At 40.2% G+C, this 13023-nt stretch overlaps 1 protein-coding gene across 2 annotated transcripts; it reads right to left on the reverse strand.

Annotated features, from left to right (window-relative positions):
• Positions 1 to 10220: 10220 nt before the first annotated feature.
• LOC149305496 (hairy/enhancer-of-split related with YRPW motif protein 1) lies at positions 10221 to 12524 on the reverse strand. 2 transcript variants are annotated; one of them, XM_089477433.1, is made up of 5 exons: positions 12439 to 12524; positions 12103 to 12178; positions 11929 to 12012; positions 11528 to 11609; positions 10221 to 10792 (listed from the first exon to the last, which is right to left on the reverse strand). In XM_089477433.1, the coding sequence occupies exons 1-5, from the start codon at positions 12522 to 12524 to the stop codon at positions 10221 to 10223; spliced, it is 900 nt and encodes a 299-aa protein (XP_089333559.1). The 2 variants fall into 2 exon arrangements, with proteins under 2 accessions (XP_089333559.1, XP_089333558.1); XM_089477432.1 differs by having other exon boundaries at positions 11899 to 12012.
• Positions 12525 to 13023: the final 499 nt, after the last annotated feature.

A 13023-nucleotide genomic window follows, 5' to 3' on the forward strand; every position in this document is an offset into this window, starting at 1 on the left:
TTCAGTTTTTTTTAAGATTAATTTTACAATAGAGCTGTCAAACTCATCTTTAATTACAGACTGCCCTTGTACTGAGATGTTCCTGCAGGACCTCATTGGAGGATTTGTTTGTGCATTAATCAGTAGTGCGGCTCAGGTCCATGTGCAAGCTCGGTTAAGAGCAGCTCATTATGTTTTGGATCTACACGATTGTCAGAGCAGGCTACTGCACACATATGAAATTAGTACTCTATTCACTAATGAAGGGCCGACCCCAGTGATCTTCTCTTAAAAAAAATGGCTTGTTTGTCCTGTTAAACAACTGGGGGCCACCTAAGCCTTTCTTTAAGGAGACGCACACTGGGGCTTGCTCTTCTTGAGCATAATGACATTGGTGAGTTAAAACAGCACCTTACTGCAAACTCATCTACAAGCTCTCACTTTAATGAATAAACCTCATAGTGCTTCATACATTGAGACTCTTCTACACTAGAATTATGCAGAATATAGACTTTTCTTTAGTTTCTTATGACAACATAAATTGCATGCTTTAGCTATTGTGATTGGGTATTAATCATTTATTGTAAAGTAATAACAGTAATCTAGACAACACATTTCACTGGTATTTATACTTATAGTTGGAGGCGGCAGCTACCTTCCTTTGTAGTGCTTTGTCGCCCTTGACACAGAGAAATAAATGGCCACTCGATTGTATCGGCTCCTTTAACTATAGTTTAAATGTGACCGATGTGTGTATTTTAGAAGCTTGAGGAGGTATGAATTCTAGAATGTTATTGCAGCTGGGATTCTATATACCATTGATACTGTAATTAGTACCTTTTTCATCTGTCCTGCCAGGTATAATATTATCTTGTTTGAAGAAGGGAACTTTCGTGGTCTCTGAAAATGTTCACATTTTATCTTTGTTTACCACCAAAAATGGAAACTTTATAGAATACCAAAGTTTATTCGGTTAACAGCTGGAAACATATTCATCAAAGAAGCAGCCATTCTTGTTTTCCAATTTTTTTTTTGGGGGGGGGGGTGATTCCTATAAGGTATCCGCACATAAAGCGGTTAATACAGTGAGTGAATTACAACATGCATGGTATAGGCATAAGGTTATCTGAAATCTAAGAAGAGAGCAATGCCTGATTACGATTTTGTTTCTATGCTTGTACATAGCTTTCAACATTACAGGGTTGTAAATCAGGACACCAGTGTTGGGGCTCTATGGCAAGAGGTGGGAAGTGGGGCAGTACTGAAGTGGGGAGGGTGGGAGATTTGGCTACCTACCTGCTACCCATATAGCCAACTGGAAATGCCATCATTGAGATGAGGCAAAGGGGGAGTTTCGGTGGAGGTCCATAGACCTCCATTGATTTTTCATCTCCCTGGGCAAGGGCAATGGGGCAGCTGCCAGGGACAGTGCCGAATACTGGGATTGTCCCATGAAAATCTAGACTGTCAGGAACTATGTTTCCACAGTACATGTGTCTCATGCTAGACATGCCCTAATAGAAGTGATAATACCCCTGCACTGATTTGTTTTATTTGGAAAAACTAAAATACTGCTTATTCAGATTTTGTGGACTGAATGGGGGGCTTAAAACCTGGGCTTTGTGACCTATTTTTGTTTAATCAGAACACTGTTTTATCCAAAGTTTTTTGTAGTCTTGCAAACCAAAACTGCTGCTCCTTAAATTGTTGACCAATATTAGCTTGTCGCACCGTTCCAATGTCACGGCGATCTTTTGGCAAAAACTACTGAAAGCTCTTACTTTACACAGCTAATTACAGAGTGCAACTGAGCTAATACTTGGGGGCTAATATTCCTCTGTTAGAGTCTATAATATATTTGCTATGAAAATGCTAAATGCTACAAACAGAAATCTGTGCCTTATTTTCATTTACTTTTAAAAAAAAAGATCATGCATTTACAATGAAAAGAAACAATTACACACAACTAAACATATGTGGATATGCAATTATTATTGAATGCTATTCTTTGATTTTAGGGGACTTATTGGGATTTAATATGACTTTTATTATTTTTGATACTCTCTGATATTTGGGATTCAAACACAAGAGTTGACATGAAGACTTTCTAATGAAAAAGTAAAATATGTATTAAATGTTATAAACTTCCACCCGCATCAAGCCTGGGGTTAAACAAATATTCAAGCAAAGGTTACATGTGATTTTTTTGATGTTCATAATACTCTATTGCTGCCTTAGTTTTTTTTATTTGAGATTTGCAGGTTTGGAATAAAATACATAGACTCTACAGAAATGGTTAATGCATGAGAAACATACTATCAAACGTGACAATGTTCCGCATTTCACAATCCCTTAACCCTCAAAGGGTTAATGAAGAGATACTGTGTGGAATAAAGCATCCAATATGAGGTTACAATGAAACGCAGCGTTCCCCTTTGTGAAGTGGCATCTTATTAAGGAAGTCCTCTGTGTGCTAACAATGGCCTTTCACTTATGTACAATGGAGCCGACATGTTTATAAAGTCTGAAAGTCTAACTCTATGAAATCATTTTTGTGTCGTGGAGTTTGGTCCAGATTACATAAAATTCCCACAAGAAGGGAAGTAACTTTAAACTAAAGGCTATTCAATACTAGTACAGGATATCCTCTTGTTGTTGATAATTTCCTCTGTACAGAATGAACAAGAACACGGAATTATTGAAAGAGGCTAAAGAGACGGGTAATCATTAGATCTATGGAATAGACATTGTTCTTAAAGCTTAATGTTTCCTTATGCGTGCAATTAAGTTATTTTTAATAGCTGTCTCAAAGATCACTTTAAGTACCAAGACATTTATAGACGTATGTAATCTTACTATATGTATGTGAAAAAAGGTCATCGAGAACTCACTGAGCTGTAAGAGGGAATTATACATGAACAAAAAAAGAAATGGAGAATCTATCATTTGTCCCTGCCTTTAAATTTAATGGGGCCTTGGGCAACTTTTGCTTGTGGGCCAAGCTGATTCACCTCTAGGTTCCTTTTTATTTTCACTACTATTTTATAACCCCCCCTCAATCATAAAATGCTTTCTTTTTCCCTCAGTCCACCTCAATGGCCTTGAAGTCCCTTCCCTCCAAAAGACAGCTGCCTTCTAATAAAATGACCAGATATAAGTAAATACATTAATTTAGTATTTTGGCTTCAGCAAATGAGCACATACACCAACTCAAGACCCCATAAAGATGAAAAAGTGTTACATGGCTGCATATCCAACCCAAGCTAATATCTGCAATAAGAATAGGGAAAGGCATTCAGATATTTACCTGGGCATATGGATGACATAAAAGCTAATCTTTGGCACTCCAGTTGTTGAGTACTCACTTTCCCATCGTGCTTAACATACCAGACTGGCTGAGAGTCATGGGAAATGCAGTCTCAACAGCTGGAGTATTAACTAACTCGAGCTGCAATATATGTTTGAAATAAACAACCTTGCGTCTGCAGCCTGCAAACTGTGTCTGTGGCCAGGTAGGTTCTCTATGTCTGTGATGAAGCAGCTGCCAAAGTGAAGGAGACCAGCTAGAGGCAGTGGAATAGGCTTTTGTGATTACTGTCCAAATGTTGTTAAGATATCCTTGAAGCCACAGAAATACACAGTAGCAGAGATCAGACCTGTTGGCCAAGGTAAATAAAATAAGTAAAATAAAAGGTGTCCTTTGAACAGGAACACCCTAAATCCTAGTGCCTCCCATTGGGGTTGCTTTGAAACTTCCTTGTTTTTAAAAAGAAAGCACATTTTGCCCAATAAATCATAAATTGTATCAGAAATCCAGCGCAGACGTTCTTAATGTTGTAAAAGACTATCATAGCTGGAAACAGCCGATTTTTAATGGAATCTCTTCATAGGTGTAAAGAGGCCCTTTATCACTCCCATCACTCCTGTGTTCCAACGGCACGTTGTGCTCGCTAATCCAAGTTTAAGTTTATAAAAGGCTTGTTGATAATTAGAAAACCCTTTTGCAATTATGTTAAAAAATTATGTTAGAAATGTTCTTTGTTTTGCATGAAAACAGCTCAGTGACCCCAAACCTTTGAATGGTAGTGTATATTTGTATTTATTAGGCACCAACAGGTTTACTTGGCACTTTACAGCTTATAGTAAAGTTTAATCAATTGGAAGATATAATAAGTGCTGTTCTTCCAGAAGTCTAGTTATGTAACAAACTTTCTTGGAGTTAAGCCTGCCAGGTGAGTTTGGGGAAGTCCTGTCCTAAACACAGGGAATATATTAAAACTTTGTTATGTCTGGCTTGAGGTTAAAAGGTTTCCTCTGTGATAAGGACAATTTTTTTCAGTCAGTAATTTGCAAGAAATAATCACTCATAGTACACTTACAATGCTTTTTAACGTACAGCGTACAGTTTATTTACCATTGCATACCTACCAAGTGTTTCTCATCAGAACCCAAATCCATCCTCTTTCTGTTCTTGATGTATGTTCTAGAGTTTGTTTTGGACCCCATCTCAAGAAGGATATTGACTTATTGGAGATAGTTCAGAAGAGGGCTACTAAAATGGGGAATGGTTTGCAGGATAAAAATATGAGGAAAGACTAAGGGAGCGCAAAATGTGTAGCTTGGAGGAGAGAAGAGAGAGGGGAGATGTGATGAAAACATTTAACTGTCCAGGAGGGATGTCCAAGGAGGATAAATGTTAGAGCAAGAGGTCATAATCTAAAAATAGAGGTTTAGATTAGACTTGGGCACCAGGGGGCTCTTTGTGTTCGTCTTCGTGCTTGTCTTCGGCAAAAAAAAAAACTTCGTATTCCGCGAATATTCGCCTGGTCCTGTCTTCTCTTCGGGCGAATATTCGCGGACATTCTTCGTGTTCGGGTTTTCTTCGTTTTCCCCGGTTAAGGGGTTAAAACGGGGTTAAAGCCGCTCTGGCGCCAGGAGTTTAAATGTCCGTATGAGCAACTCTATTGGTCGTCAGCAGGGGTCGCTCGTTCAGACTGTTAAACTCCTGGTGCCGTAATTGTCCGGCAGATCCCGCTGGTCTCCCTGTTCTATCATTTATTAACTGATAGAACAGGGAGACCAGTGGGATCTGCCGGGTAAGTTGCAGCATTGGGATTTTAAAAGTCTGTACGAGCGACTCTGTTGGTGGCTCGTACAGACTTTTAGGCTCCTGGTGCTGTAACTTACCCGGCACATCCCACTGGTCTCCCTGTTCTATCAGTTAAATGTCCGTACGAACGACCAATAAAGTCGTTCGTACGGACATTTAACTGATAGAACAGGGAGACCAGTGGGATGTGCCGGGTAAGTTGCAGCATTGGGGTTTTAAAAGTCTGCACGAGCCACTCTGTTGGTCGCTCGTGCAGACTTTTAAAACCCCAATGCTGCAACTTACCCGGCACATCCCACTGGTCTCCCTCCCTGTTCAATTAATTAAATGTCCGTACGAGCGAACAATAAAGTCGCTCGTATGGACATGTAACTAATGGAACAGGGAGGGAGACCAGTGGCATCGGCAGGGTAAGTTGCAGTATTGAGGTTTTAAAACCCCAATGCTGTAACTTGCCCTGCAGATGCCACTGGTCTTTAACTAATTGAACAGGGAGGAAGACCAGTGGCATCTGCAGGGTAAGTTGCAGCATTGGGGTTTTAAAACCCCAATGCTGCAACTTACCCGGCACATCCCACTGGTCTCCCTCCTTGTTCAATTAATTAAATGTCTGTACGAGCGAACAATAAAGTCGCTTGTACGGACATTTAACTAATTGAACAGGGAGGGAGATCAGTGGCATTGGCAGGGTAAGTTGCAGCATTGGGGTTTAAAAACCTCAATGCTGCAACTTACCCGGCAGATCCCACTGGTCTCCCTCCCTGTTCAATTAGCTAGGGGTTAACTTTATTTTTTAAAGGGTTAAGGGGCCGTGCAAGTGAGCCTATTGGTCGCTTGCACGGCCCTTTAACCTATGGATTTCCGCTCCCGTTAACCCCTTCGATGCTGTGTTAGATAACACAGCATCGAAGGGGTTAACGGGAGCGGAAATCCATAGGTTCGCTGGCAGGGGTTACAAAGACCGTGCAAGTGAGCCTATTGGTCACCTGCAAGGTCCCTGTAGGCGACCAATAAGCTCATTCGCACTGCCCTGTAACCCGTGACGGCGAACCTGCAGATTTCCACTTCCGGGAACTGCCGCGAAGCCGCGAAGACAAGGTAAGTTAGAAGAGGGGGGGGGAATGGTAGACGAAGACGAAGACAATCACGAAGATCTTCGTGGTGTGTGTCTTCGTCTTCGCCTACGTTTTACCGCCGCCGTCTTCTCTTCGGCGTGTCTTCGGAACGAACACGAAAACGCACTCTTCGTGTTCGTTTCCATGTTCGCCCGAAGACGAATGCACAAGTCTAGTTTAGATGCAATGTAAGGTAGTTTTACTTTACCAAGAGGGCGGTAGATTATTATTATTATTATCATACTTTATTTAGATCAAAACAGCTTCTCATCAGATGTTGTAAAGGCTAATACAGTAAGGGAATTGAAACATGCAGGATAGGCATTAAGCGATTTTGAATCTAAGACAGGACCAAACACTGGATAAAGTCTGAGTCCTTACATCAGGAAAAATGGGCAGTCTAGATGGGCCGAATGGTTCTTATCTGTCATTAAATTCTATGTACCTCTTTTCTTGGAGCTCAAACAGCCCAAAACACCACAATAATGTGTTAAATATCAATTAAAAAGAACCATTATTCTACAAGACTGGCTATGGTGTGACATAAGTTAATTACAGTAAGTTTTATTACCCATCAGTGAATGTTAAGGAATGAATGAACATATTGGTAAACAATATGTCAGGCAGTGGCCCAGGCACGTTTCCTTTGTTTCAGCACAAATAACTTAAACATACACCTGTGCTGGTATCATAGAGTCATTGGTCAATTGAGAAAATGATACCTTATCTATTTACACTACAATTAGTCCTAGTGAAATGAGAAGTAATTAACTCAGTTTCAAGGTGTTTGTTCTTTATTCTTTCTAAGAATGTCTCTTGCAGATGGTATTTAACTCAATTGCCCAATATCTGGGTTTGTCCTTTGAAACTAAACCTTTTGTGTTTATGTGTCTCAACAAGACCCATTCTTCATCCTCATCGTTACTTTAGTCAAGCACAGCTACAGCAATCAAAACAAACTTGCATGGGCCAGTATGCTGTATACCTGGCGATGATTCATGAATCATGCGTGTTGAATATCTGAGTAACATGCATATGTAATGCATGTTGTGTCAAAGAGCATGAGACAACCTCAGCCAAGATAATGGTTCATCCAAAGGTAGGTTCTGTGCAAGTGTCCCCGAGGTCTAGACTGGAGATTATATCAATAGCCAAACACCATTTGACTAAATATATATATTTATATATATATATATATATATATATATTGTACATACTTACACTATTGTGTAAACAAATACGAGTGCAATGCCCTGTATCAGTATGGCGAAAGAGTAACATTATGCAATATTCAATTTAAATTGGAATTTATGAATATATTTTTAGCATTAAATGTATTGGGCATATTGACTTGATGGGCCCCATGAGTCACGTGTAATTAATGTCATTAATGTAAGACTGTATATTCTCAGAGTGTCTTTATATGGCGTAGATGGTTACGATGCAACATTTGTTGCTCTTGTAAACTTGGTTTGTGATGTCCAAAAGTAAAACCAAGCGAACCTTTGGACCACCATCTTGAATTACAAAGCATTTGCTGTAATGAATCAAATGGGCCTATTTTGAGTATGATATAGCTTTCGGCAGGTTTAATTGAGAAATTGGCATTGGTACTCAGATGTAGCCTGGTGACTCAGCTTCTTTATAAAGAATAGAGAGATAGACCATCGAGGGACAGGGAGTCAACAGTGACAATCCTTAACAGAAAAGCAGGAGATGGTCTTATGAACCACCCCAGAGACCGACAAAACTGTTTTAATGTGTATTAAAGGGTGCATGGAGCATCATTATTTATTTAACTAATGTTAGACACCCCTGCAAATCTACCCTCAACAAGTGTGGTTCAGGCAGAGAATGTGGGACTAATCAGCACCCAGAGCCACGGCCAAAGTGCCAGAATACATTTTAACATAAAATGTGTTTATGTTTGCTTGGGACCCACATATATGAACATATTTGCCGATCAACACCCTACAGGAGCACAAGTATCTGCCCTCATAAACAAATACTCTCCTACTCGATCCTTACGTTCTTCCCATGGGCTAAGGCTCTCCTCCTCACTTATCACCTCTTCCTTTTCCCGTCTACAAGATTTCACTCGGGCAGGACCAATAAACCCACAACCTTCTGCCAAGAAGGCTAGCAAAATGCATAGTAAGGTGTGTATTTAATTATACTGTGCTGTATGATACCCATTTGTAGGTGTATCTTTCGCTTTCAAGTTTACCCACCTGGTATCTGCTTGATGACCAATATGGCTTAACTTCATTTCATGAATGAAGAGTATCTGTAAAGCATCAGGACTTTTAATTTGTGATGTATTGACAAATCATCAGATACCCCTTTAAGAACAGGAGTTCACTTTGAAATTGTTGGCGCTATTAAGTTGTCAGAAACCCACTTTTTTTTCCAAGAATCCACAAATAAGTTAGGCAAGTTAAAGCGATATCATAAAGGGAGGATGAAGTCTGGTATAACAGGTATCACCCAGTATTCATAAAGCCCACCTTACATATATTACATATATTAGCTACGGACTATATGACCAGTAGTCCAACAGCTTCCATAAAACTCAGTCTTTGGTTAGAAGAGGAACATGGGAATTGTAGACAACCAACTGGAGCCCACCCAGCATGAGGCAATCATCTCCTGCTGGGGTGCCCATCTTGGAAACCGTAGCAGTTGCATCACCTTGAAGATGGCGTATAAATGCTGAAACCGGTTGGTGCTATGACTGCCATTAAAATGACCACCCTGGTTTATTCACAAGTTCTGAGTTCATGACCATTCTTGGGTGAGCATTTTTTTCTGAATTGTTTATTCGGATGGGACTGACTCTTCCGTCAATACACTGTTAAATTGAGATACATTGTATCCAGCAGGCACGTGGAGATCATCTACCCTTTGCTCTCATATCGGTGAGGGCTATTTTGTGGCTAAACTGTAGTTAATGGCGATTGCCCAACCAGCCCACTAACTGGTAAATGACAAAATCTTTATAGACCCACAAGGATTAAACCATCATTCCATGATCCCCATCAATCAGGTTAAAACATGACTTTTCTGTTGGCCTTCTGTTTAAACCCCTATCACAAACATTTGCATTATTTACTATTCATTCTTCCCCACTAAAAATGCAACAAGTCACAAACACAACTTTTGTATGATCTCAAAGGAGAAATGTATTAAAATGACAATTGCTATATCAGGTCAAAATAACAAATCTCGGACTCTTTATTTTGTCACAGCAGACCAGAATGACGAATCCAGTACAAGAGAGGCCACCTTTCTGTTAATGATGAATCCATGCACAAATTGAATAATATACACTCATGTAGCGAGTACTGTCTTAAATAAATCTATATGTTAAATAAATTCCTAGTGCATCAGATGAAATACAATGGGAAATCTGTTTGAAATGCTGTAAATTTCTGATTCATGTGCAAAATAAGAGTGCTCTACAAATCTACTGTACCAGTTTGACTGCACTTAGCATATTTTTAAACTTTGCAGTGAATATCACTCTTTGCTTCCTTGAATACATTTTTGATTTGTCAACGCATGAAAATATAAAAACACCAAAAAAAAACATATTTTGTATCAGAAGGCTATTTCTTAAAATATTAGCAGTACAGAAGGTATGGTATTATTGCTGAACTCAGTATTCTGCACATAAAGAATAAAATGAGAAGAAACCCTAAACTATTGTTAAAAATTGTCACGAAGAGAAGTAAAATTACAACCTTACAAATCAAGTTAAATATTCAGTACAGACCTAGTTTATTTTTTTACACCACTAATGCAAATACGGTGTACCAGAATATTTTTTCTCAAGGCTAATTTTTTTTTTTTTTTTAAAAGTTACATCTATAAAATAAAACAAGGGCATTTGTAATGGTACCATCGCATCACACAGGTTGGCAAATACATTATAAAGATCAGTGATAACCGTCCAGCACAGCTGGACATCATAAACCCCACCAGGCCACAGCAACTATAGAGTTACTATGGATGTCTTAGAATGCTCCAATCTCTGTGCCCCAGGGTCTGTAAGGCTTGCCAGAAGGTGGAGGTGTTGATGAGCTTAGTGCATTGGGTGACAATAAATGAAAGGATCCAAATGAAAAAGGGAATGCTGAGAGTGATGAAATCGAAGACAGCAGCGGTGGCGAGAGTTTTGAAGAAGCGACAACGGGAAGCACTGATGCAATGTTCCCATTAGGGGGAACCCGCAGCGTGGTAGACTCTGCGTGTGGTGACCCAGGATGTCTGCTCTGGTGATGAGCTTCTGAAGAGGCTGGGCTGTTTGCAGTGCTATGAGGAGTCTGTGCCAGAAGCAGCGGGTGTGATAGATGAGGATGGTGACCGAAGGCACCTCCCCAGGGAATATGTCCGATGCTGGTATGAGCCGTGGTGGCAGCTTCTCTCTGAGAGGCATAGTTGTTCAGATGAGAAACAAGTCGTACACGCAGTGGGTCGGTAGTGTCAAGACCTTCAATGATACTTAAATACCGGGCCACTTCAGCGAGGCACTCTCTGAACCCCAAACTCCGATAGTCCATTGCAAGGGCATGGGCATCAAAATAACCTAAAGTGAAGAAAAGAGCAAAGGGGATCTATCAAAATCTAGCCATACCACAGTTTCTTGGACCTCATGCATATCACAGACACCCCTTTTTCTGATAATAGATGGTGGTATGTGTATTAAGAACCATCCTGGTTAAAGTAGTGATAGTAACAACCCACTGGTTGCTACGGTGACAGCACTATATTTACCATTTTGCACCAGGTCTTCCCTTCATACACTTTAAATATGCAAAATATATCAGGTCACAAAATGTTATATATTAGCAGAACTACATTCCAGCCAATGTGGGAAAGGTAAAAAAAAATAATAATCAAAAGAATTGTGAACAGATTGTGGGTTTTTTAAAACCAATTTGTACATATAAATCAAGTCTTTGCATGTAAAAAAATGAAGAAAAACCTAAAACCATTGAAAAAGTTTTAAAATATATATTTATTTATTTTTATTTACTTTTTTTTTTATATACAAGTGTTCTTCGCTTTTCAGAAAAAAAGGCAATTGCTTTGACAGCTGAGAGTGGAAGAAGAGAGATTCGTCCGACTGAAGTGCCCTGAGATCCTGCATTCTGAAAGCTGCAAAGACTTTGCCAATATAGTCCCAGGTTAAAAGAAAATGTCTGGCACAGTAGGGCAGAAGCTCATTTTAACCATTTCCATGCTGCTTACCTGTGACTTTGAAAGGGTTACAAAACAGCGAAAAAAATCTTACTTAGCTAATTTATATATTTGTATTTACCTTTGCCTCCTGCTGTATGCAGCATCTTAAGGTGATCCACAGTCATCTGTAAAATCTCAGCTTTCTCTAATTTTGCAGATCCCTGAAAAAAAAAGTCCTTATATAGTAAAATATAAAATTGACTTTTAAAATGCAAATAAGAAAGGGATTTCATACAAAAAATTTTGCAAGAAGGGAATCAAGACAATTAGCGCCATCATATTCTGTAGTGCTGTACAATGGGTAGATTTAATTATTTTATATCATTAATCTGATTGGCAGTATGTATATCTACCAATGTCCATGACAGCGCATAACATGATAGTCACAGGAATCCAACTGCAGAACACGGCTGCTTTAATTAGCAAAATTATAGCCAAATAAACAACGACTTTTTGAAAGAGCCCAAAGGCTTAAATTACCTGTTTCTCAAAAGCACTCGGAACGAGCCTCCTTAGCTCTGACAAACTGTTATTAATCCGGTCCCGGCGGCGTTTCTCAATAATCTAGAATGAGGAACGGGAAGGTCTTTAGTCTAATGACAAGTCATCGGGACTTTTAGGTGGATATAACTGCGTGTAATACGCGATACTCACCCCCCTGCGCCTCTTCCTGGCCAAAATCTGGGAAGAAGTAGAAGGAGACATTGAACCTGCAGCTGAACTTAAGTTCCTGAAAAAAAAAGGGGTAAAAAAATATATTAATTTAAACACTGTATGGAGAGAAAAATAAGAATCCAAAGTTAGTTAAAGAAGAATAAAGAAGTTTTTAGTTTTATAAATTTACCATTTTGGGTTCACAATAAATGGCCAGATCTTTGGGACTACTATTTATAATTATTATTATTTAATAATTCTACTAGATGAAGTGCTGCAAAGATGTTTAATTGACTTTTCCCACGCAGGATCACAAATTGAATGATGTCTCCTTACCCATTCTCATCAGCACTCTCTTTTTCCACCTCTATGTTCTCATCCAGCTCGCTGTCAGAAGAGCTGTATTCGTGAGTCCTCTTCATGGTTGTCCCCACAGTGAGTGAATGGGGTCCCAGCTTGCGTGTGCTCTGTATTCCTGAGTAGCCTGTGACACACTGCTCCCTCCTCCGCTTGTCCCTCTGGTTAAGACCTAGCCATCCCTTTCCCACGGTTCGCCTCTTACCCTGTGTGGGAGAGGGAGGGGAGGCTGGAGGACTGGCGCCTGCTCCAGGGACACAATTATCTTGTTGCAGCCAATAATGGTTGTCAATGCTCCCCGCCACCTCCTCCCCCTCGATGACGTCACAATGAACAAAGGGGGCTTGGAACCCTGCCTTCCGCGTACTTCTGAAGACTCTTGGTTTAGGATAACACTGTGGCGGTGATTGACGTGCGGGCGTGTTGCTAGCTCCGCCCACCCGGTCCCAGCGGCCACCTGATTGGCTCGGCTTGACGCCAAGCCGGAGTCTGCAGTGCCGCCTGTTAGCACGCGCAGGCCGTGGGAAAGTTGCTGGCTCGGGCGGTGACAGCCTGCGGCCGGGA

Source organism: Sceloporus occidentalis, unplaced genomic scaffold (genome assembly GCF_023333645.1).
Source record: "Sceloporus occidentalis isolate IW3139 unplaced genomic scaffold, rSceOcc1.0.p SCAF_11, whole genome shotgun sequence".
Lineage (NCBI taxonomy): Eukaryota > Metazoa > Chordata > Lepidosauria > Squamata > Phrynosomatidae > Sceloporus > Sceloporus occidentalis.